This window comes from Loxodonta africana, chromosome 2 (assembly GCF_030014295.1).
Source record: "Loxodonta africana isolate mLoxAfr1 chromosome 2, mLoxAfr1.hap2, whole genome shotgun sequence".
Classification (NCBI taxonomy): domain Eukaryota; kingdom Metazoa; phylum Chordata; class Mammalia; order Proboscidea; family Elephantidae; genus Loxodonta; species Loxodonta africana.
Genome location: NC_087343.1, coordinates 166,628,284 through 166,654,182, shown reverse-complemented (window position 1 = coordinate 166,654,182; position 25,899 = coordinate 166,628,284). Strand labels below are relative to the sequence as shown.

Sequence of the window (25,899 nt, the reverse complement as noted above, 5' to 3'; positions counted from 1 at the left end):
ACTACTGACCTCTTTGAGAAGCCTGATGGAAGCCATGGACCTTTGCAGAAAAACACAGACACTCAAACATTTACATTTAACTTCAGGAGGTTCAAGGACCTCTTGAAGACCAGTGGTAAGCATTGTTCCAGGCTAGAAAGCTATTAAAAGACAACCCTCTTAGTTTTCAGATGGGTAAACAGAGGTCCATTTATTCACTGAAACAAACACTGATTGAGAGCTAACTCTGTGTTAAGCACTGTTCCAGGCATTTGAACCCTGCAGTAAATGAGACACATGAAGCCCGTGCTCTCATGGAGCTTCCATCTGGTGGTGGAGGCAAATCATTTCTGAGAAGGGCAGGGTTATGAAGGTGATAAAACAGCGTAAAAGGATGAACTCTGCCTGGGAGAGAGGCAAGGAGACTGATTCAAGTTGGTGGTCACAGGGCGGATCTCTCTGAGGAGGTGACATTAGGATAGAGACCTGAAGGATGAGAAAGATCCGGGCACAGGAAATTCAGGTGGAGGGGTGTCCCTGGAAGAGGTAAAAGCAAGTGCAAAGGCCCTGGGGTGGGAGTAACTTTGGGGTAGCTGTGGAACTGAAAGGAGGCCGGTGTGGCTGGAGCAGAGTGAGCAAGAAGAGCGATAGAAGGAGAGGATGGCATGAGAAACAGGAGATAGTTATGTAGAAGCTTATCATAGAATGTTTTTCTGCCTTCTCCCTTCCCATGTTATTCAAACCCAATTCCATCTTAAGGCTCATCTCTTCGAGGAGGCCTTCTTTTCCTGATCTAGCCAAAAGAGCTCTCTCACTCCTCTGAACCCCTGGGATAAGCCTTATAGTTTGTCCACTTCTATGAATGAGAGCACCTGTATAGTGCTGGAAGATGACCCCCCTTGGTTGGAAGGCAACAATGGACTCAAGCATGCCAGCGATCATGAGGACGGCACAGGACCAGGCACATTTCATTCTGCTCTACGTTAGTCAGAGCCGACTCAACAACGACAAAACATTGGCTATTGTTACTACTATGATGATAGCAATATCACCAATCACTGTACCTGTTCTATACTGATGACACAGGTCCCCCAGCTAGAAGTCTAATCCCTATGTATCTATTAGAGTGCAGAAAGAGTTACAGTGTTTTGCATTTTCTTATGAAACCACACTGCAAATCACCAACAATTGTGCCACCATATGACTTGTCTGTACAGAAGGCGAGGCCTGGCCTTGGTCTTTGTCATAGATAAATCCCTACAAACCCCTTGAGTTGCTTTGCCCCCCTTCAGCATGGCCTGATATTAGGCAAGGCTCTTGTAAAGGCCACTGGTCGTAAACCCTGACTCTGGCCCTGGGGGTGGGGGGCGTGGGGGATCCCTTGCTCTCTCTAAGCCTTAGTTCCCCTCTGAACAACGAGGAGGCTGTTCTAGATAATTCCTATGGCCCTTCCATCCCTGGCATTCTGTGAGTCTGCTTAGGCAGCAGCCCCAGAACAGATGAGGTAGGCGGAGTTGGGGAGTCTGGACAGCCCACCGCAATGAGAAAAAAAAACTGAGAGGAAGAAAGAAATGAAAGACAGAGACAGCTTTGGCTGCGGGGAGAAGGGGGAGGCAGGGTGAAGGAGGAGACAGAGGAGGAGGAGGGACTGCGGGGTGGAGGGGGAGATAGACCCAGCCCAGAGCTCTGACTGGTTTCCTGTTGCCTGGCTCTAAACCCCTTCACATTCCTGCAGACCTTCAGACTGCCCGGAGAGCGCTCTGCCTGCCGCCTTCCTGCCACTGAGGTATGCGCGACCCTGCCCTGCCTTTCCCTTCTGTAGTCGCATCAACCCTACACCCTCGTCCACTCCTCCAGCTCTTGTGCAATGGAGGGGAGCTGTGTCCGGAGGTCAGGGACTGGGGAGTGTGCATATCCTGGGGGCTCTACCACCGCTCCCCTTAAGGACAGGGTCCCCGGACCCACTGCCTATTGCATTTCAGAAGGCTGAGTCTCCCTTTCAGGTTTGCAGAAAATAATTACATTGCGTCTTTGGAGAGTATTCTCTCTCTCACTCTGTCCCTTGTTTCAGAGGTTGCCTGCCTGTCCTCTTTGCTCCCTTCGCAAATGTGGCAGCCTCACCCATTCTGGGAATCTGATCTGGTCACAGCTGCGGCACAGACTGGCTGCCAGCCAGAGTCTGTCCTACTCCTTATTCCAGAAGAAACTTCCTAGACTTGGTTCTTGGTCAAGGGCTCTGTTTTCCAAAAGGGGCTTTGCACAAATGATAAGTTGATCTATCAAAGGCAAAGGGGAAAGGTTTCACCTTTTACTCACCACCTCTGGGATGGCTCCTGTTTCTGTCTGCCCCCTCCCATGCTACTCCCCCTCCCCCGACACATATACACTCAGGTGCCATTAGGCCTGATACGGCACCGCACCATTAGTCAGGCTTGTGTTAAGCATTGCTCCCATCCTGGGCTCCCTGGGATGGTAAACACAGGTACTCACCAGAGGTAGCACTTAGTGTATCCAGATCTGAAGAATCCAGACATCAGATATCACCCCACCAAAGCTCTAGGTCCTATGGGAAACGGGGTGCAGTGGAGGGTGTGCTAAAAAAGGGGGGGGGAGGAGGGAAGGCAAGGCAAGGCAGAGAAGCTTCCAGGGCAACCTTCCCGCACCTCACCCATTTGAGAAGTTCAAACCCTGCACTGGGCTGGTATCCAGCCTGTTAGGGGGCTAGGTCTTCCTTTCCTCACCCTGGTTAACGCCACTGACCAGTTGATGGTGGACTTCGCAAGTGTCCTGAAGGACGCCAAGGGGGAAGGGGGCACTGTTCAAGAGAGGACAGAGAGGCACACATTTTCTTCAGGAAAGGACAGCATTCTTGTAATGGAGAAAATGTTTTCACCTGCAACCCTCTAGGGTTAAATTTCTGTACACTGTAAGTGTTGGTGATGTAGTGAGAAGAAATCAGGCTGCTGGGCAGATCCCAGGTTTAAGGCATTTTGTGTGTGAACCTAGGTAAGTGTCTCCTCTGCACTTAGCCACCCTATCTGTAAAGTAAGAGGGCTGGGCTTGATGGTGTCCCTGGTGCCTGATCTCCTCGGAAATGTTCACAGGGAGGTCTCCTAAACTGAAATCCACAGACTGGCCTTCAAAGGGGCTTCAAGTCGTCAGCAAGCCCCTTAAGATTGTCTGCACAGTCGTGTGTGAGTGTGTGTGTGCGTGTGTGCGCGCAAGAGAGAGAGACAGGGCTAAAGGTCACAGCTTTCAACCATAAATAGTCTCAAAGGGATACACTAACCCCAAAATGGGCAGTGGACGTGATGTGGTAGATGCAATGTGGCAGAGTGGGGGCTTGCAGGAAGGTGAAAACTTTTGAAATGGGAGTGGTTGGGGGTGGGGGAAAGAGTTAACTCCCAGCCATCAGCTGCCACATCGACAAAGACTGGAGCAAGGGGGGTGGGGTGGGGAGGAAGACATGGAAGGGAGGAAGGGAGGGGTCCTGGAGGAGGAATCAACTTTTGAAACTTTCTCCAAGTCCCACCCACCAAAAGGCTCTTCCCTGCCACGACTCAGAGGAATGACTCAGGCTCAGAGGAATGTGGGTTGCCACGGTAACCTTTTTTTCAGGGTCTCCGCCTGCTGGTTGGGAGGGGGCTCTGGGAACACTCAGAGAACATCAGCCTCAGTCTGAATGTCTCCCCACTCCACTCTGCCCCTGAATACAAGGGCAACACCAAACTCTAGGCACTGCCCTTCTGATCTCCTGGGATCCCAGGGCTGCTGTGGGGCTGTGATCAGTCCCCAGACAGAGTGTTTGAAGACCTGGGTTTTAGTTCCATCACTGCCTAGAAGGTGCCATTTGACCTTGAACTAATTGCTTCTCTTTTCTGAGCCTCAGTTTCCTCATAGGTTAAAGAGCAATAAAAGCAATCAGCTCAAAGCAATATTGTGTGGATGAAATGGGAATAACGTACAGGGAAGCACTTTGTAAAGCTGTGGCAAGATGCCCAAGTGATGGGTGTTTAGAACTGATAGCTTATGACACCAAAAGAGTTGGTGACATCGTTTCCAGGTTTTTTTCTCTGGCAGGCCCATCATCTTGGGGTTAGTATAAGCAGTTTGATTTCCTAAAAGTGCTGAAAGGCAGGCATATTTAAAAAATATATTATTGTTTAAATTCAGTTTGATTTGGGAATTTTTGATTAGAAGCTTGGCAGCTAACCAGAAGTTTGGCGGTTTGAATCCACCAGCCGCTCCTTGGGGGCAATTCTACTCTGTTCTGCAGGGTTGCTATGAGTCGGAATCAACTCAAGGGCAATGGGTTTTGTTTTAGTGTATTTCACAAGAACGTTGTGTCCTCCAGTGTTGAAAGAGCATTGGCCAAGGGTGCCAGCTGAAGGGGGCTCTAACTCACAGTGTGGACACTGAGGAAGGTGCTCTCTGGGCCTGGGTTTCCCAATCTGTTAAAAGAAGGCTCTAAACTAGATGGATTCCAGGCACCCTTTCAGCTCTGAAGATTTGTAAATCTAAATCCCAGATGCTGCCTTAACTAGAAGCAATAGCTAGTGTGTTTTTATCCCTTTTCACTCTCCTCAGTTGACAAACAGGGAGGAGGGGCTCTGAGATCTTCGGTTGCATAACAAACATAAAAACCCAAACCCTCTGCTGCTGGGTTGATTCTGACTCATACTGACCCTCTAGGACGGAGTAGAACTGCCCCATAGGGTTTCCAAGGCTGTAAACATTTATGGAAGCAGGCTGCCACATCTTTTTCCCTGTGGAGCTGCTGGTGGATTCAGACAGAACCTTCGGTTAGCAGCTGAGCGCTTTAACCACTATACCGCCGTGTTGCGTAACAATCTTGCTAAAATCTTTACTAACAGCAGAGACTGGTCAACAAATACCTTGGTTGGGGTTTGCTATTCACTAAAGCAGCTTTCCTTGCTGAAAATAAACTGTAAATGGTCAGCATGGTGGAGGAAAGAACTGAGAATTTGAGGTAAATGGTGGAATATTTGGCTTTTGAGGTTATTTAGATAGAAAAACAGGGACAGACTGAAACCCACAGGGGTACAGAGTATAAACACTGATTTTGCCAACAGGTGCCCCACAAGCACAGCTAAAAATAAATGCCTCAACACATGTGCAGGCACAGAAAGCCATCCATTCACATGCCTCTCCCTGAGCCATACCTTGACCTACAGACATAGGCAAGTTCCAGGTACATATTTTGATGCATATGCCAACACTGTCCTCACGTACATAGGCCAAGACAGTTGCTGAGTCAGGTTTCCACACCCAGACACGTACTCAGTGCCACACAGAGGTTCTCACCGTTGTACATAACTGATACACATAGTCAAAAGTGCAAACACAAACTGCCATTTGTAGCACACACAGGTATGCCCAGTCAGACATACTTATAGATCATCACAAGGAGACAGGCGTGTAACAGACACACTAACAGACCACCCATTATATTTCACAGGGAAATTGAGGATCAGAGAGGGACCTGACCTGCTCAAAGTCACACAGTAAGCTGAGTCTGAGCCAAACTTCTAGATGCTCACTTGTTTTTTTTTTTTTTTTTTAATGTGATCAGTGTGGAGTCACATACACGCACCTCCCTCTATAGGCTACCAGCCCTGTGGATAATAACTAATGAGCTGTCATTTCTCTCCTACGATGGCCTATCCTAGCCCACATGGCTTTGTCAGTAAGCCCAAAGATCACAGGATCTATTAGGTGGCTGCTTATTTACTTCTGCTGGCTGCCTCCCTGACTATCTCTGTCTTAAAAGGAGGGAGGGAAAATCTGGAGCTGAGCTTCCAGCCCATCCTGGGGGTTAATGAAGCTACTGTTTCTCTACAGCACAGAGCCTGGGTTTGATCTTCCCATCTCTCTCCCTAACCCCAACGCTGAACCTAGGGCTTCCTGGGCTGAGCAGGGCCAGGGACAGCAAGTGTGACTGGACAGAATTATTTAGAAAAGCAGCCTCCTTCTCATCCTGGAGTAGATGTCTTCGACAGGAAATTAGCTCTGTCCTCACCCAGCAAGCCACAGAGCTTGAGGTCTGTTGGGGAAATGCCGGAAAATGCAGATGGAGACACCAACACTCGCTAGAGCTTTGTTCTTTCAGGGTCCTCTCGTTTCAGGATCCCTTGGTCTCGTTTTGTGTTAGACATGACATTAAGATTCCAGACTGATCAGATTTTTAAAAAAGATGAACGTTTGGAAGTTTGGCTTAGACACCAGCTTGCTGTGTGACCTTGAATGAGTTATTTTCCCTCTCTGAGCCTCAATTTCTCTATCTGTAAAATAAGAGGCATGGCAAAGAGTTTTCACGTGGTTTGCTAACACCAGTCCATTGGTAGTGACTGCCAGAAGAACTGTGTTTAGCATTACGAAGCCACCCCTGGACTCTGGGGGAAAAGGTCATATGATCGATTAGTAATGTCTGTCACATGCACAGTAAGGGCAGATGGAGGCATAAAAATTTTGCTATCTTTGGCATCTCTTAGGCCTTTCCAGATGTGACAGCCTGGACTTTGATGTTATTTCTCATCCCCTACATTTGTGGTCATCCCTGATGCAGCAATGGCCCCTAGAGGGAGCCAAGGAGAAGAGCCTGAGCTCCACCCAGAGCCTCTCATACTTAGGGTGTAACGTGGCATCTTAGATGCATTTATGAAATCTCAGTCAGGATGATTCCAGCTTCAAACTCTGGAGCCACCTCTGAGTTTCCCCGGAACCTCTCCATTCCTAGGCTTGACAACCCACACCTTCAAAGTTTCCCCTAGCTTCTTCCTTTCCAACAAGAAGTATTGAAAGTGGAAACAGGAAGTCAAGGGGCTAGCTGGGAGAAGTGATACTCTAAAAGGCTTCTGCCTGACTTGACCCAGAAAGTCAGAGCTGAAAGCCCTAGGGAGCACCTTGCCCAAGTGTTTCCAAACTATGTTCCTGGGAGAACCTAGGGATCCTCAGAGCTGTGTCAGGGGTATCAGAGTGTATAGGACTCCCAGCTCCCATCTCAGATCTACTTTTTCTGACTTTTTTTTTTTAAGCTTATCTGTTGAGTATATAATAATAAGTTCGTATGTTTCAACAAATGCAAAAGGATTTTCACTGTTTTAAATATTGGAATTCTACAGACTTCAATGACAGAAAGGATTTTCTAGTTTATATAAATTCGAACACCTCCTCCTTGAAGAGCAAGGCAGGGGTAGGCTAGCCCTGGGCCATAGAAGAGAGTTCCCCAAGTTTGTGCAGCGAGCTGGGATCCACGTTGCTAAGACTTGATTTCAGAACTCCTGACTTCCATGTCATGAGGCCACCTCTGAGTGGCTGTGGCCGACCCCTGGGTGTGAGCAGGAGTGCCAGTGTGGCCATGCCAGCAGGGCAGTGCCGCCTCTCTGGCCAGACTCAGCCCCAACCTCCATGGAGCCTGCCCACCCTCCTTCCAAGTCCCGGCTCCTGCTGGGACTGGCTCATGGGCTCCTTTATTAGCCTCTGGACTTGTTTTCCTCACTTTGGGCTTGTTTACCAGGAGTGCGTGTTTTTGAAAACCTTTGTCTCTAAGCCAAACAGTGGGAGTGGGACACTCAGTTTGCGTCAGCAGCCCAGTGAGAGAGCAGCTGGGGGCCTGGCCTTCGTCACTGTGTCCTCTGGACCAAAAAGAGCAATGTCTCCTTTATTTTGCCCTAAACACCCCTTTCTCCCTGGGCCTAGAGTGAGAAAGCTGAGATTCTTGCACTGGGAGACGGGGATGGAGATTTTGGGATCCTTAGATTTCAAGATGCTCTTCCAAACAATTGATAAGTGGCAGAGCCGGGACTTGAACCTGTCCTTTTTGGCTCCAGAGCCCATAATCTTACCTTTATGCTATACTGCCTCTGTAAAAGTTTACAACTATTCTGTCTGATGTGGTAACCAGTAGCCACAAGAAAATAAAATTTAAAATTCAGCTCTTCATATGCACTAGCGACATTTCTAGTGCTCAGTAACATCATGTGGTTAGTTGCTACCGTATTGGGCAGTGCAGATGGAACATTTCCATCATCTCAGAAAGTTCTATTGAACTGCATTGCCCCAGATGTATGCTCTTTCTACTCAAATGAAATCTGAAGATTGCAACTCAGATTGTGCTTCGCATTCTAAGAATCTCTGATCCTGAGACCCACAGTCTAAAATTCTATAATTCTGCAATTTCCTTCCAGTTGTGACATTCTGCGACTTTTCAGCATCCAGGGAGAGCCCTAAGGAGGCCCTTCAGGTTTTAAAGGAGATGAACTGAGGGGCCTGCTGTACTTTTCCATGCTCAGAGTCTTTCCTAAGAGAGAAAAGTGACCTCAGCTTCGGGTCCTGTTGGCAGCCAAAGACGGGTTTTCAGCAGCCTCCAGAGCAAATAAAGGCAAAAGGAAGGGACTGGATGTACGGAACGGAACAGGAGGAGGTGGCAGTGAAGCGGGGCGGGGATGTCTGCATTCGATGGCCACTGAGCCAAGGGAAATAGACCTGCTGCTTCCCTACCCCCGCCTGGGCTCCTTTTCCTCCCAGCACCTCGGCCGGTTCACAGCACAACTGAGCACCATTCAGGCGACCACCTAGGAGACAGTGGCTGCCAAGGGAAACAGCATACTCAGGATCCCGTGGTGGAGAACACACCAATGGTGGAATGGCCCTGCCGCTCACTCTCTGGGGCTAGGGGCAAATTTCTTCTCTGACTGAGCCTCAGTCTTCCCATCTGTACCATAGGGCAGAAAGACATGCTTTGAGCCCCCAGTGGGATGCTGGGTTATGAAAACATGTTGAAAAGAAAAAATGCATGCATCTCACAAATAGTTAACTAAAGAGAAACAAATGGGGAGGTTTCACTTAATACAATTTTGCCAACTGAGTAGGAAGGGTCTGCTCTAAAATGTGTTTATATTTCAATGGGCATGCTAGCCCTGGACTTGATTAGCGAAGGGTGTGTGCACAGTTGATAAGTTCCGAGGGCAGGGTTTGGCCCTGCCGGAGTTACTGCTGCACACCACTCTCTTTGCAGGGTGGACCGCTGGCCTCTTGACCGGTGGTTTTTAGAGAACCTCAGAGAGGGACCTCATGGGTGCACAGAGATTGTTCCTGTGCATCTAGGAAGAGACCAGCTGCTCCCCTTCCCTCCTTTCTCAATATCAGGAGGGAAAGTGTCCTGGGATTGGGAATATAGCACCAGCCGCTCGGCAGAACCCAAAATTTGGAAAATACTCCTTCAGGATTTTGTGTTCTTAATACTCCTATGCTTGTGTTTCTCCCCAACCCGTAGCCCAGACTCTGAGCATCATCTGTCTTAGGCTCATCCCAACTCCATGAGAAGGGAGGTTTGTCAACATGGAATGGGAATGTTGGATGACTTTGGGCACGTACTTCCTCGCTCTCAACTTCAGACTCTTCATGGGAAAGTGGGACTAATAACCCTTCCATACCTGTCTGCCTACCCTGCTACTGTTGTTAGAAGGCTCCAGACCAATCCAGTTGCCACTGAGTTGATTCCAACTCATGGCAACCCCATGTGTTGCGGAGTAGAGCTGAGCTCCATAGAATTTTCAATGGCTGTGATCTTTGGGAAGTACATTGCCAGGCCTTTCTTCTGAGGCATCTCTGGGTGTATTTGAACCACCAAATTATTGATTAGTAGCCAAGTACTTGACTGTTTGTGCCACCCAGAGACTCCAGGAGGCTCCAAAGGGGAGTATATATGGGAAAGTGCTTTAGAAACACTGTAAGATTTAAGTAATTATTTTTTCCTTCTGGCTGCACCACCAGGGATGGGAATGGCAGAGGGGGTGAGTATGCCACTGAGGAAGGAGTGCAGGAAGATGGTGAGGAGGACAGATTGAAGAGCTGACAAAACCTCTCCCTGGACAAAGAAGGGCATGTGGTTCATTTGCCCAGGAAAGGGACACACACAGACTCAGGAAACGTTGGTCTAAACGTTGGTTTATTAAATTTCCGGTTCTGGCTGGTTATTTCTCAATGACATGGCTTCTCTGAAAGCCCAGACAGAGTGACTTTTATTTGTTCTAGCTACCAGTCTCATGTTGGCCCTTCAAGTTGGCTGGTTATTTCTCAATGACATGGCTTCTCTGAAAGCCCAGACAGGGTGACTTTTATTTGTTCTAGCTACCAGTCTCATGTTGGCCCTTCAAGTTTAGAAAATCTCAGACAAGTCCTTCATTGATGCTTTCTGTCCTGGTCCAGTCGTCCAAAGCCATGTGCAGGGATTGTTTAGTTTGAGTTTTCCAAATGAGAAAGTAAGATGGAAGATTTTTCCTCCTCTAAACCTGGGGAACAAGCATATAACTGTGAGAGGGAGGAACATTCCAGAAACTGCCTGGAAAGGGATGACTGGACTCTACTGGGGCCATTGTTAAGCAATGCCAAGTTCTTTAAATTCCTGTTTTATTTCATGCAGACTACATGAAATAGGGGGTGAGGTTTTGAGTCTATTTGAGCCAAAAAAACAGTTATGAAGTCTTCTCTTCCTCTGCCCCTTCCTGATACCCAACTACCGCAATCTAAGTAATGATGGTGATACCAGAGGTGATGACATGTACCAAGGCCAAATGCGCCTGTTCTGTTTTAAGGATGCTTTAGGGGCCCAATTACCACTCAGGAGGAGACCGCAAAGTTTACCTAGTCTAACCTTCTCAATTAATGGGTGGAGTAAGCAAGGACTAGAGAGGTAAAGGACTTACTCAAAATCCCACAGCAAGATGGTATTGGGGCAGAACAAGAATCCTAGTGTTTAATTCCAAGTCAAGTGTTTTTTCTATGATGCCAGGGTACTGCCCACCAAGGTGCTTGGCCACTTGAGAGGTGTTAGAAGAAATTAGGGGTGATGAGCCTGATAAGGAAGTTTGATGGGACAAAGGGGGCAGAGGGGAGGGACATGGCCAGTGCTCCCTGTGGGTGAAAGGCTGTTTTGGGGCAAAAAGGAGTAGGCTTGTCCTGTGTGGATCAGGGTAGACTAGGAGTTTAAGGGAGGCAAGTTTAGATTAGTATAAGAAGGAACTTTCTAAAGCCACTTCTTTGGAAATGAAGTCCGTTTAGTTAGAACAAGAAATAAAATGTTCTCCCTATATATCCATCGTTAGGGATGGCATTTTGGTATTGAAACATCAGAGAAGACTCTGCTCCAGGTTCCCTTACAATCATAAGTTATTTTATTAGAGTCTAGAGGTTGGGTCTTAGCAGTAACCAGAGCAGGGGAATTTTCTAGATCTCAGCTAATATTCTTTAGCTCTGAATTAGAAAGAGAAGATAACATGCAACCCATGCAAGCATTTGGATAGAGCTTCCCTAGATGATCCAGAGAAATACTGTCCCTTCTGGGTAGAAAGGAGGAAAAAGTGGCCACATTCAAGCTTCCACTGGCCACACTCCAAGATTATTATTCTTTGTTTTAGAATGGAGCTCTCATTGTCTCAAATTGGCAAGCAGTTTCTATTAACTTCTCCCATTACAGAGAGGGTGGGAAGGAGAGGAGAGTTTGGGGTATATAGGAAAAAAAGAATCCTAGAACATTGGGGATTGAAGGGTCCTTGAAGATGGCCTGGCTTGGCATTGCTCAAACTTGGCTCATGAGACAACCACGTCATTGAGTCGCTTTAAAAACTTGAATAAATGTATAGACAAAGGAGACTTTCTGTCATTACCATAAATGGAAAAATCTGTGTCCATATGCTGCCAATAGAAGGAAACTGTAAAAACAAACACAAAGAAAACAAAACAGCTTTATTGAATTCCAGCTGGATATAGTTTCCTTGGAGGCTGGCTGTCAGAGGCTTGCTTTTTCTTTGTTAAAAAGGGAGATAGATGGGTGTTAAAAAAAAAAAAAAACCTGCTGCTGTCGAGTCAATTCTGACTCATAGTGACCCTATAGGACAGGGGAGAACTGTCCTACAGAGTTTCCAAGAAGCACCTGGTGGATTTGAACTGCCGACCTTTTGGTTAGCAGCCATAGCTCTTAATCACTACACAAGGGTTCCCCACCCCACAGGGGTGCTAAAGACATCTTAATGCCACATTGAGACTTCTCACAGAATCAGTGTTGAAAGAGAATTGAATGGAAGCAACTTTCTGCCTTCCATTGTCATTTAATGCTGTTCCATGCACCTTCTAAAATTACCGTACATATCATAAGAATTCAGCCTCAGAAGGAACTCTCCATCAAGAAATCCCCACGCACTGAAATCTCAGTCTCTTTCCTCCCCACAGAGTTCCCCAGCACCATGAGGGCCTGGATCTTCTTCATCCTTTGCCTGGCCGGGAGGGCCTTAGCAGTACCTGTAAGTAACTAAAGATCATATCTTCTTGGTCTTACCTCTTCCCATCAGCTCCAGGACTTCTGACCTTGCCAGCCTTAGATGCTTAGAGGGGACAGGGACATCCAGATCTTGAGTTGGTCGTCTTTTTTTTTTTTTCCTTAGCTCAGGAGAAATTGGGATGAGAACCACTGGGTAAAGTTTCTAGAGAAGACAGATTTCTGTGTAACGTGAACACAAACTTTCTACGAATCAGAGCTCCCCAGCTGGATATAGCTCCCCAGCTCTGACTCAGAAAGAAGCAAGTTCTTTGTCATTTGAAATATTCAGGCAGAGGTAGAAGACTGCTGGTGTGGGAGTCAAGCCACAGAGAGAGAGAGGGTTTATTTTCCAAATCAGTGAGTGTTACTTGATTACAAGCAAAAACTCAATCTGAGAAAATAAGAGGGGGGAAGATACAGAGATATACTATAGTATCCAAGGCCTGGGGGACTGAAAAAAATACAGATTCAGGATCTGGGAGGCATCTGAATGGATTAGCTGTAACAGTTTCCACGTCTTGCGAAAATGTGCCAAGAGAAGGTTTGAAAATCCAGAAAGAGCCATTCTGGCTGAGCTTGGGTCCTGAGCCTTCTTCTTGGCCAGGGGAGGATGCGGAACCTTGATTGACAGACAGTCCCTCCAAGAATTGCACGCTGAGGCCCCGGAGTGGTTATCCAAAGCTGAACATGGAAGATACCACGTTCTAGATGAAGGAGGAGGAAATGGGGGGCAGTCAGAAAGAGCAGTTTCTTTCAATCTGTCTTTACTGAAGGGGGTGTGTGAGTGATGGTAGGCCCTGGCAGTCTTGATTAGATTGATAGATTTTGGCAAAAAATTTGGCAAAGTTGGCATGAATTTTAGAAGCAGCCCTAGCTACCTATGGGCCTCAAAGCTATATTCTATTTTATCTTACCTCTTGCTACCCCTTTTTTGGAGGAATTGCGCCCCCCACCAAAAAAAAAAAAGAATAAAAATAATAATGATAATAATACGATCACACTTGTGGGGAAGATAATGACTTATCTGTTAAAGTTCACAGTGTCCATCCCACTCTGGGTCTTGGTTTTTTTTTTTTCCCCAAAATGAAGGGAGTTGTTCTGGATCAGTGGTTTTCAGACTTTATAAGATTTCAAAGCAAGGAAAATGTATTTTCAAGCTAAATATTAGCTGGAAGCCCCAGATATAAGATACATAAAAGGGTATTGCTTCGGTGTCTGTGGGACCCCATGTTTGGCTTCTCCTATGCCCTCTGCTCTACCACGGCAGCCCCTGAGGCCTGGCCTTGTCATCTCCCCATCAGCTGCTCTCCAGGTCAGATGGATGTCAGTGATGAAGCTGGACTTGGCCCTGACCTCTCTGTACCCCATTTTCTCTTTCCAGCAGCAGCAGGAGGCCCTGCCTGATGAGACAGAGGTGGTGGAGGAAACCGTGGCTGAGGTGGCTGAGGTATGTGGGTGGAGACCACAGACCTCTAGCCCCTCCCTGTTCACACCATTGCCTGGGGAACCCAGACAGGTTCTATGAGTCTTGTTGCCAGAATGGGGCAGTTGTCCCCTTCCCATGTGCACGCAAGCACACATGTAAACCCTGTGCACCCCTCAAATCCCAACACTGCCCTGAGTGCTTCCCAAATTTCAGTGGAACTCCAGAGTATGAAGTCATGATTTTGAAATGTTTTATTTTTAAGCTGTTTACATGACCACCCATAGTCTCCCCATCCATGAGCCAGATCAAAAAGCGCTGCTCAGGTGTGACTGGCAGGGGTGGAAGGCTTAGTACTCCCTCTTGCCCTAACACCCCTGGGGCCTGTGAGGCATCTCAGCAAAATATACAAAACAAAGTGAGTCTATAAGTTAAATCTAAATCCTAGACCCTGCCATTTGTGCTGACCTGGCCCAGCCCACTTTTCCTTATCCCTTTGTGGGTACCTGAAGCTCCAGGCAAGATATTTGTTCTCTGTCCCCGTCTAGTCTCCACCCCTTTCTTCTAGGTTCAGGATGGGGTGAGATTCGTTCTACTCTTTCTTCTTCTGTCTCCACCTCAGGTACCTGTGGGAGCCAATCCTGTCCAGGTGGAAGTAGGAGAATTTGATGAAGGTGCTGAGGAAACTGAGGAGGAGGTGGTGGCTGAAAGTACGTCCCTTTCCCATGACTTGGCACATCCAGTCTTGGCCCTCTTCTGCCGAGGCCTAGGGCATGGGGACAGGCCTACGTGGTATTCCTTCCCAAGGAAATGCAGGGTGGGAACCTCAGTGGTTGTGGAGGGTAAATGGCTTTGATGAAGGTTGGGAATATTCTCTGGCACTCAGTACTCTGGAATCTGGGAAAGATTTATTTATAGTCAGACCATGCATGCTATGAGGGGCAGGAAGGGAAGTTCCCCAGCAGGGAATAACCTTCTCCCTCACAGTTCTTTTTCCTGATTTCAAAGTTGGGTTTCACATTCTCACTGAGGTCACCAGTCATGTCCGGTCAGTGAGGTTCCTGATGGCCTCTGCCCCAGCCCAATGCCCACATGGAAGCAGACCTGAGAATATCAAGTGCTTTCCCACTCATCAGCTTATTTCATTTTCACACAGCTCTGAGGAAATGAGACCCAGAAACTTGACACAACTCATGTAATGTTACCCAGAGAATTAGTGCCAGGGGTAGAGAATGACCCGGGGCCTCTGGCTTCAGCTCACCATGCTGCTGCCTCCAGTCCACAGTGTAGAAAGATATCATACCAAGGAGTTAAGCACGTGGACTTTGGAGGCAGGCCAACCAAGATTTGAATCTAGGCTTTTTCAGTCCTTATGCAAGCGGCCTTGGACAGCTCACTTAGCCCCTCTGAGCCTCAACTTCCTCATCTCTAGCATGAAATGGAGCCCCTGGGTGGTGCAAACAGTTAATGCGCTTGGGTGCTAACTGAAAGTTTGGAGGTCCAAGTCCACCCAGAGGCGCTGCATAAAAAAGGGCTGGAGATCTACTTCTGAAAAATCAGCCATTGAAAACTCTGTGGAGCACAGTTCTACTTGACACACATCGGGTCGCCAGGAGTTGCAGTCTACTCGGTGGCAACTGGTTTTAACAGGGGAATAATAATGAAGATGGTAGACCCTAGCCCTTAGGGTTGTTGGAAGGATTATGACAGAAAACCTGTGAGCGTGTGAGTGCAGCTTGGCCTGGTTGAGGAGGCATCCAATAAAGGATGACTAAAATACCCAAAATAAAGCATCAGGAGGAAAAGGCTAAGTTAAACTCCCATCCTGAGGGGAATCACGGGTGTTTGGATCTAGCCGAGCGCAGAATCATGTTCCTTCCCTCCACGCCCACTTTTTCCGGTGTTTACCAGACACAGCCTGACCTTATTGTTCATTGTGGGCCTCAGGGCCCTTCTCCCTTTTCCTTTATAGCCTCTTGAGTCTGTTCTGTTGGGCCGTACAACCTCCTGGCTCATGACAACAGCTGAACTTCCAAGTCACTCTAGAAAGTCTGTTCTAGAATCCAGAAACACCTCACCATGATTGATCAGTCTCTGGGTGGTGCAATGGCTAACACGCTTGGCTGCTACTTGAAAAGTTGGTGGTTTGAGTCCACTCAGAGTCACCTGGGGAGAAAGCCCTGGTGATCTATTTCAAAAAAATCGGGCATTGAAAACCCTATGGAATACAGTTCTACTCTGACACACGTAGGGTCACCATGAGTTGGAGTCAACTCGACAGCAACTGGTTTGTTTTTATGATTGGAGAGCTGGGAGCACAAAGGTTGCTTCAATCCTCGTGGCAGCCATAGGGCATCCAGTGTTTCTGGGTCCCAGACTGAGCCTCTAGCCTCAAAATCTGTGTCTGATCCTGACATCAGGTTGAACTTCTAACACCCAGGCTGAGCCAACTGCTTCCCAAATGCAGAGTGCTAGGCTCAACAAAAGAGCAGAGAAGACTTAGGGCTGCCTAGCGCCCAGGGTGGGGGTCACAGCCCAGCAGCACCGTCTGCCCAGGGATTGGTCTTGACTGAGTTGGGTGGACGTGGTAGCTCAAGTGGCACTAACTCTGGGTCCCTGCACCTACCAGATCCTTGTCAGAACCACCACTGCAAACACGGCAAGGTATGCGAGCTGGATGAGAACAACACCCCCATGTGCGTGTGCCAGGACCCCACCAGCTGCCCTGCCCCCATTGGCGAGTTTGAGAAGGTAAGTGCTAAGGGGCAGAGGACTCCGGGATTGAGCCCTTTAGAGCACAAGAGTGTCTGTCCAGAAAACTGTTGGCTTGGTGGTTCTATAAGGTAGCTCCAGTTTCGGAAGTCCCCTCTCTAGATCTAGTCATAGCAAGAAAGTAGCGGTGAGTCAGAGGCAAGGCTCTGCCTAGCCCTGGATTGTGCCAGTAGCCAGCGAGAATTTATTCGGCACTACTAGGTTCCAAGCCTGATGCCTGACATCAGCCCCATGGACACTGAGGTAGGGGCTTTCTGCATGTGGGAGCAGCTTAACAATGTATCGAGTCTGAAAATGTGGGTCTGGAGTCAGGCTGAAGGTGGACTCGGAATGAAGGAGGAGGTGCTCTGTGCTTTGCCACCAGGTGTGCAGCAATGATAACAAGACCTTCGACTCTTCCTGCCACTTCTTTGCCACAAAGTGCACCCTGGAGGGCACCAAGAAGGGTCACAAACTCCACCTGGACTACATTGGACCTTGCAAATGTGAGTCTTCCCTTGGGCCCTTCCAGCCTTCCATCAGAGACAGTGTACTCAACTGGCACAGATGCTAGTTCTCTGTGACCTTGAGCAAATATCTTCCTTTTTCTGAGCCTCAGCATTCTTATTTATAAAATAAGATGATTATTCATCAGCAGCTTTGTCTCACCTATGAGTTGGTGACATCTTCTGAGGAGGGACAGAGCAACTGTGGCACAAGAGAAGGAAGGATTTTTGGAGCCTCTAGCTAGCCTCTTAAGACAACTGCATTTCTTTTCTCTAATGATGTTTTACTTGGGCGTGCAGTGTTTTCAAAGTATTTTAAAATAGGGACATGCCTATTCAAGTCTTTTTAGCCCCTGTTACTCAGTATTGTCTTACCTTCAGCCTTTTTACTTCTCTATGTTCTATCTGCCCTCTTAAGACCTGACTGACCACCCTCTTCTAGAAACCTGGGAGTCAGGTGTTTGGGGGAAGGAACACCAGGATGTTGTCTGGTCCTTTATTAGTGATCCTAGATGCAGATTCAGAGGCCCAGGTGCCTTGTTCAGTGTTGACGGCCTCCCTGTCAGCCAAGGCCATATCTGCCCTTCCAAGAGAACACTCAAACATTGTGTGTCTGGTACATTCTGGCACCAGATGGCACTGGGGAGAGCCACTCACCTGCCTTAGATGTGCAGGTACAGAAAAGTGAAGGGGAAAACAGGGCTCTCCTTGTGGTCAGTCGCACCCTTTCAATTGTGGGGCCCAGGATGTGAAATGAGAAAGCAAAGTCCTGGAGAAAGAGAGGGTAGGGGGAGGAAATGTTGGTGGAAATTCTTGGGCAGTGAGACTAAGGATTGTTCCGAGGAGCTTTTACTGAGTGGCTTTTGCTGCCCTTTGGGCATATTGCCCGCTCACCCCAACTTCTAGTGTATCCATCACAGGTGTTCTCTTCCACTCCCCAGCTGGAGGTCTAGGGTGTAGTGGTCCAAACCCACAAAGAGGCTTTCTATAGGTCCAAGAATGAGGGAAGAATAAACCCCTGAGCCCCCAGCAACCACTTGCCCTGGGTGCTGGATGAGGCTCTGTTATGTGACCTCGAGCAAGCCCCTCCTCCACTCTGACCTCAGTGTCCACATCTATCCAATAAGAGTGGACCTAGATGAAAATTCCAGCTCTGACAAGGTAGGATTCTAAGTTCCAAAGACCAGGATGGAAGGAATCCTTATCTCTAAGGAAATTCTGCTGGCGAAGCATTCTTCTCCTGACCCAGCCATTAAGCTGGGCCTGTGGATAGATGCTGTTTCTCAGCCTCCCAGCATCAAACACCTTCCAGCAGTTGACATGAGCAGCATGGGGCCTCCTGGCCTCTGTTAGGATCACAGGTGGGGTCCATGACCGAAAAGTGCCAGGTCCAGCAGCTGCAGAGGCAGCTGACTTGGAGGGGAACCATTTTCTCCCAGATAATTAGATTAAGGTCAAGAGAGCAGCAGACACGCCTTTCCGCTTTTCCGTTTCAGAGTGTTTTTCCTCGCACAACCTCCTTCGTTCGTTGTGTGTACAGAGAAATGAGGCAGCTTTGCCAAGGACATGGATGGAAGTGGTTAGAGGAGAAAGGCAGGGGTAGGGAGAGCGCTCCAGGAAGCATGTGGCCCCTCAGGCAGGGAGGGTCAGGGTCTGTGCTGACCACTGTTGTTTCAAACCCTAGACATCCCCCCCTGCCTGGACTCTGAGCTGACCGAATTCCCTCTGCGCATGCGTGACTGGCTCAAGAACGTTCTGGTCACCCTGTATGAAAGGGATGAGAACAACAACCTTCTGACTGAGAAGCAGAAGCTGAAAGTAAGTGGTCTCTTTGGAGCCCATCAGGGTGCCAGCCTGGCCCTGAGCTGGTCTGCTCTTTGGCCTTGGACTGGCTTGGATCCACAGTTCCTAAAACTAGGCTCCCACTGTAAGTCCACATCTCTACCCAGAGCAGACAATGTTTCATTCTGTTATACATAAAATGCCTATGAATTGGAGCTAACTTGGTGGCAACTAACAATAACAACACCAGCCCTGTGGAGCACCTTTTGAGAAATTCTAGGGTACACTCCACCCAGATCATCCCAGGCTTCCACTTTTGTGAAAGATCCCCATCTCTGCTGCTTTCTTCCTCCTCATCTTGAGCCTTGGTCTTGGCTAATTTCTACCAGCTCTGGCCTCCTACCAGAGGTAGGCGGGGCCCTGACTGGCCTGGACAGTCTCCCTGGACCCTTTATTACAGTGTCTCTGTTTCCACAGGTGAAGAAGATCCATGAGAATGAGAAGCGCCTGGAGGCTGGAGACCACCCGGTGGAGCTGCTGGCCCGAGACTTTGAGAAGAACTACAACATGTACATCTTCCCTGTGCACTGGCAGTTCGGCCAGCTGGACCAGCACCCCATTGATGGGTAAGACCCAGGCCCTCAGGGACCACAGGGGTCTGGCTTGGGTTGGCCCTGGAATGGACCCAGTCATGGGTCAGGGCTGGTTGGTACACTAGATATGGACCAGAAACCTTCTAGCAGCCTCTGCTGCTCCCAGCCCTGGAGCCCACAGTTTGTCTAGGGGTGGGAACAGGAGGGAACTGGCATCCGGTGAAGGGATGCAGAGGTGATAAGACACTCATTCATTATGCCAGAAGAGGCAGAAGATGGAGTAAACTGAAAATCCTTCCTTTGTGCTGAGAGTCCTGGGGTATAGGTTTCTTTTAGCTGGGGAAGAGGAGTTAGGAGGGAATGCCAGACTCCAAGGGGTGGCAGGGGCTGAGGCGGAGGCTGCAGGCCTCTGAAAGGGGCTGGAAGTCTGCAGTGTCTGAGCCCCACCCTGAGACTCAGCCCAACTATTGACCCTGGACGTTCTTAAAAAAGTCATGGGGTCAATCCCATCCACATTGAAAGCCTTTGATTTTAGGGCTCTTGTACCTTGTCCAAATGAATTAAGAAGTGCTGTGTAACTGCTCTGCACAATACTCAGGTAGCCAGTCCACAAACATTTATTCAGTGTCTATTTGGGCTCAACATTTAAAAAAAATAAATTTTTTTTGTGAAAATATCTATAACAACAATTTCTATATGTACAGGTCACTAACACTGATGACATTCTTCAAGTTGTGCTATCATTCTCACTGTCCTTTTTCAAATCATTCTATCACCATTCACATAACCTCAATGCCTCCTGAACAAAAGCCCAGCATTATTTAATAGGGGATTTAACAGTAATCAGAACAGACAGGGTCCCTGCCCCCATGGAGCTCACATTGCATGTGATGATCTGATCACAGGATCTGTTCACAATTAAAGGAAAAAATTTAAAAGGCTCCAGGAGGGTGCAGGAGGTGGCTTGCTCCATCTGGGGCTGGGCAGGGGCCTGCCCCTGTTACTGCCTTCTAGGCCTCTTTTGCTATGTGTTCTGTGAGGAGGGTGGGGAGAAGAGGGTGGCCCTGCTCCCATGCCTGGAGAGCAAGGCTGGGCCCAGGGAAGCTCCTCTGTGCGTGTGTACCCCTTGCTCTTTGTCCAGCCCATGTGCCTGGACCCTGTCCACCCTGACAGTGAACCTGAGTGGCTGGGGTCTCCTGAGCTCTGGGAAGCTCCCAGCTGCTTCTCTCCCAGGCTGTGTCCATGGCTGGGATCCAGCTGAGTCACTTGCTGTGAAGTCACAGAGGAACATCTGGAGCTCAGGCTGAACAACTGGCTCCCACCGCAGCAAAGGGGCCTGGGAGGAACGTTTCCAGATGGGCTGCAAGGACTGTGCCTCTGGGAAAGTGCTCCATCCCAGGCTAGGGGATCCAGGTTCTTCCTCTTCCTGTCCCAGAGCTGCGGTGTGGCCTTGCCTGAGTTCTTGGGCCTGCCTGGGCCTCAGTTTTCCCACCAGTACAATGAAGGGGCAGGGGGTGTCCTTCCAGTTCAAACATTGTCCAATTTCTCCCATGAGTTGGGTGGGGCTGGGGGTTTGGAGGTTAGAGAGAAAATTGGGGTCACATTGTTCTGTGGAACTCCTTGGGGAAGAGTGTTTTGGAGACAGCTGCTTGGGGGCTCTGGAGAACAAGGAAAAAAATAAAACATGTGCTTTGGAGCCCAAGGCCAGCAGGGAGAAGAGGAGTGGAGTACAATGGGGAGAGCAGAAGGGCCTCCCTCTCAGTCATTAAATGACATTTAAAAAAAAGTAAAGCCCTATGGAGAAGAACAGAGCTCCCTTTGGCCCTCACTGCCAGTCCCAGTCCCTTCCCAAGCCCCTCCCTGGAAGTCAGCACTCTTTGGTGCGTTTCTTTTGAGACCCTTTCCCAAGCATTTGCAGCTGTGTGAGTGCACGTCCATAGAAAACCTACAGTGTTGTTTCATGCCAGATTTGATCTGCCAGGAGCAGAAGTGCTGCATGTTGTAACTTTAAGTCTCTCTGCCCCCAACTCTCAACCAATTAGGAAACGATTATATACACCAAGAGACCTTTGCTACTGAGCCCAGGGGCCTCGGAACTGGAAGGGCCATTGGAAATAGTGGCCAACTCCTCCTTTTTGATGGGTGGGGAAACTGAGGCTCAGAGTGGGTCATCACTGTGCTCCAAGTCACACAGCAGCTCAATGAGTGGCAGAGCTGGGGTAGACACAGGATCCTGGCTTCTTACCACGCATTGAACATCCTTTCCCCTGCCTCCTCTACTGCAGGTACCTGTCCCACACCGAGCTGGCCCCACTGCGTGCCCCCCTCATCCCCATGGAGCACTGCACCACCCGCTTCTTTGAGACCTGTGACCTGGACAATGACAAGTACATTGCCCTGGATGAGTGGGCCGGCTGCTTCGGCATCAAGGAGCGTGAGTGCCTGAGAGACGGGTCCAAACAGCCCCATGGCCGTGGTCAGGGCGTCCTAGCTTTGGTCAGGAGCACTGCTCCTGTGGCAGACTGTTGTCGCCCTCCCTCTCTCTCTGCTTTGTCTGTGTGTCTGTCCTCTCTTTACCTGCCTCTGCTCTCTCTGCGTTGGTCTTCTCTCTGCCTGTTTCTATTTTCTCTGTGTGTCTGTCCACTTTTGGTTTTCCTTTTTCCATCTGTCAGTCTGTCTTTCTCTGCCTGTCTCTGCTCTCTCTGCCTATTTGGCTCCTAACTGCTCTCCCTGTCTGGGTGGGCGTCACTCTCGGGCTTTTTCCCTGATCTTCCTCTGTCCATCCGACTGTCTCTCTCTCTTTCTCTTCCTCAAGCATTAGTGCTCCTTTTGTGCCAAACACTATTTTGGGAACTGGCAGGCATGGAGAAGGAAACAGGAAGTATAACTTGGCAGCATAAGAGACGGGGACAGACCAGAGACAGGGAGACCAAGATTTGTTAGTCACTGACTTCCTGTGTGACCTTGGGCTGGTCACCTGGCCCTTGGTCCTGGGGGTGGGTGGTAGGTGGGGACCCATGGATTCCTGGGAAAGTATGTCTTCCTTGACACAGGGCCTCATCCTTAACTCTGTTCACTTTTCTTGCTTTGCAGAGGATATCGACAAGGATCTTGTCATCTAAATCCACGCCTCCTTCCACAGTACCCGGATTCTTTCTCTTTGACCTTCCCCTTCCTGTTTCTCCCAATGTTTAAAATGTTTGGATGGTTTGTGGTTCTGCCTGGGGACAAGGTGCTAATATAGATTTAAATGAATATATTAACGGTGCTAAAAATGGAAATCGTAACCCATGTCACGACATTCATAGTTGTAATAAGGCCTATTGCTCACCCACTAATGGCCCCATTTTTCTCTTGCCTTTTGTAGTATTGCCCATTGTCTTGCTGGCTTATGGGTGGAAATTTTGATCTGCTCAGGTCTGCCTTAAATACATATTACACCTTTAGACTCTCTCTCTTTCTATGCTTGAAACTAATACTCACCAAATCAGACTTCGTGTTAATTTTATTTGAGGGTGTTGGCTGCCTGGGGGACCCTCCCCAGACAGTCCCGAGGTGGGCAAAGGGAAGCAATGGACATGTGATGTTGGCAAAGATGTTTCTAGGACTAGAGAACCAGTGGTGGGGGAACCCCTGCAGAGCCCACTAACCAGAACCTCAGAGAACAAGTCTTGCTTGCCTGGGGCTGCAACTGAGAGAAAGAATCTCGGGCCGAATTATGAAAGTACATCAGCTCTCACATAAACCCAGTTCCTCACCATTTCCCCCTTACCTTTCAGTGCAGTTTCTTTTCACATTAGGCTATTTGCTCAAACTTTTGGGAGCCATGGACCATCCGCAAAGTGCACAGGGGTGCTCCACCACCTCCTACAAAGCTTCTCTTTTCCTGTCTTGGGGAAATGCAGGCTTCCTCTGGGGGGCTCTGGGGACTGGGAGGCTGTTTCAGCCAGGAAGGCCAAAATCAAGAGTGAGACACAGAATGTTGTAAAATAGAAGTGGTGCTGGTGATATTTTTTTCCTTCCACATTTGGGTGGGTGTCATGAGGAGTTTTTACTTTGGTTTCTAGCATGTTCCTCCTTTTTTTCCCCTCCCCTTTTTTCTTCTATTAATCAAGAGAAACTTTCAAAGTCAATGGGATGGTCGGATCTCACAGGCTGAGAACTCGTTCACCTCCAAGCATTTCATGAAAAAGCTGCTTCTCATTAATCGTGCAAACTCTCGCCGTGATGTGATGAGTTTGACAAATCTTTCAAAATAAAAAGTAACGACTTAGAAACTGCTTTCCTGAGTGATTTTGCATATGTCTTAGCCATGTCAGTATCCTCTACACAGACACATGTGTATACTTGTTCACACCAGACTACTGTACATTAAAACCTTTGCAGACACACTATTGTCCTTCTGTACACACAACTGTGGAAATGGCACAAGACTGGGCAGCATTTCGTTCTGTTGTGCATAGTTTGCCATGAGTTGGGAGCCAACTCAATGGGAGCTAATAACAAGAACATACAACTGTACGCACATACACAATTATATACGTATACAAGGAAATGTATAATTTCTCTAAGCACTAATTTAGCTAACTGAATTAGTTATATAACCTATGGTCTGACTCTTCATTATTGTACTTCATTATCAAAAGTACCAGACAAAGCAACTCTCTCACTCATGTATTTGTTCATTCATTCATTTATTCAACAAATATTTTTGATGTACTTACTCTATACTGGAGCCTTGGTGGCACAGTGGTTAACAGCTCAGCTACTAACCTAAAGGTCAGCAGTTACAATCCACCAGCTACTTCTTTGAAACCCTGTGGGGCAGCTCTACTCTGTCCTATAGGGTTGCTATGAGTTGGAATCAACATGATGTCAATTTTTTTTTTTCCCTCTAGGTCTGTGTAACTCACTGAGGACATGCTGGGCAAAGCAGACAAAGCATTTTCTTGAGCTTAGAATGTTGAGTGCTGTCGAGTCATTTTTTCTACTCATAATGATCCCGTGTGACAGAGCAGAACTAGGCTGTAAACTTTAAGGAAGCAGATTCTCAGGTCCTTTCTCCCGAGGAAACTCTGGGTGGGTTCAAACTGTCAACCTTTCCGTTAGCAGCCAGGCACTTAACCCTTTGAGCCACCGGGGCTATAATTTAGAGATACATAATGTATTATACATTAAATAATCTTACAACTCTGAGTGGTGCTGAGGCAGCGAGGGTGTTGGCCACACCCTGCGTGAAAATTCAGAACTGCAGTCCAGGAACATCAGTGCAGAGGAGGGCAGGAAACTTCATTTAACTCTTCACCATGAAGTTAGGGGGAACCCTGATGGTGTAATTGTTATGAGCTATGGCTGCTAACCAAAAGGTCGCCAGTTTGAATTTACCACGTGCTCCTTGGAAACCTCATGGGGCAGTTCTATTCTGTCCTAGGGCTGCTATGCGTCAGAATCAACTCGGATTTTTTTTTTTTTTTTTGGTATTTCTTGGAGCTCAAAACAAGGAAAAGCCCATGAGAACCAGTGCAAAACATCAGGCGGGCAGAAATGGGAACTGGGGGCTTGGTTCTACTCAAGCTTGAGAAGGCTGAAAAGAAGCTTGGATGAGAAACCCTGTAAATGTATTAAATGTGAAAGGAGTTTCAGAGTTCAACTCTTTCAACATCAGAAAATCCACATTGGAAAGAAATCCCATAAATGTGCTGATTGTGGAAAAAATTTCTTCCAGAGTTCTAATCTCATTCAACATTGAAGGATCCATACAGGGAAAAAGCCCTATAAATGCGATGATGAATGAGGAGAAAGGTTTAAACCAGGGCTTTAAACCGGTTTGTTTCAGTTAGAACCTCTGCTGAGAACTTGCATTTTTATTCCAGATACACTGGATCAGAATCTAGTTAAACAAGATCCCCAGGTGATTCTTACGTATGATACATATTTTTTCAATTATTTTTCTTCTTTTTTTTTTTTTATTGTGCTTTAGGCGAAGGTTTACAGAGCAAATTAGTTTCTCATTAAACAATTGATACACATTGTTTTGTGACATTGTTTGCCAATCCCATGACATATCAATACTCTGCCTTCTCAAACTTGGGTTCCCCATTACCAGCTTTCCTGTCTCCTCCTTTCTTCTCATCCCTGCCCTTGGGCTGATGTGTTCATCTAGTCTAGTTTTGTTTTATAGGTCTGTCTAATCTTTGGCTGAAGGGTGAACCTCAGGAGTGACTTCATTACTGAGCTATAAGGGTGTCTGGGGGTCATACTCTCAGGGTTTCACCAATCTCTGTCAGGCCAGTAAGCCTGTTTTTTTTTTTTTGAGTTAGAATTTTGTTCTACATTTTTCTCCAGCTCTGTCCTCTTCTGTATAATTTCAAGACCCACTGCTCTACTAGTGGTTCTCAGAATTGGTCCCTAACCAGCAGCATTAGCATCTCCTGGGAACTTCTTGGAAATGCAAATTCTCAGCAGGGGTTTGAACTGGATCAAACCGGTTCTAAGTTCTAGTTCGAACAGAGTTTATATCTCCTTTGG

At 47.9% G+C, this 25,899-nt stretch overlaps 1 protein-coding gene across 3 annotated transcripts; it reads left to right on the top strand.

The window, feature by feature from the left end:
• The first annotated feature begins 1,651 nt into the window (after positions 1-1,651).
• SPARC (secreted protein acidic and cysteine rich) lies at positions 1,652-22,630 on the top strand. Of its 3 annotated transcripts, none has more exons than XM_003404613.4 (10): positions 1,652-1,765; positions 12,229-12,299; positions 13,701-13,763; positions 14,362-14,449; positions 16,369-16,490; positions 16,876-16,996; positions 18,681-18,814; positions 19,256-19,404; positions 21,657-21,805; positions 22,465-22,630. In XM_003404613.4, the coding sequence occupies exons 2-10, from the start codon at positions 12,243-12,245 to the stop codon at positions 22,491-22,493; spliced, it is 912 nt and encodes a 303-aa protein (XP_003404661.1). In that variant the 5' UTR covers positions 1,652-1,765; positions 12,229-12,242; the 3' UTR covers positions 22,494-22,630. The 3 variants fall into 3 exon arrangements, with proteins under 3 accessions (XP_003404661.1, XP_010590309.1, XP_010590318.1); XM_010592007.3 differs by having other exon boundaries at positions 13,698-13,763; XM_010592016.3 differs by lacking the exon at positions 13,701-13,763.
• The last annotated feature ends 3,269 nt before the right edge of the window (positions 22,631-25,899 follow it).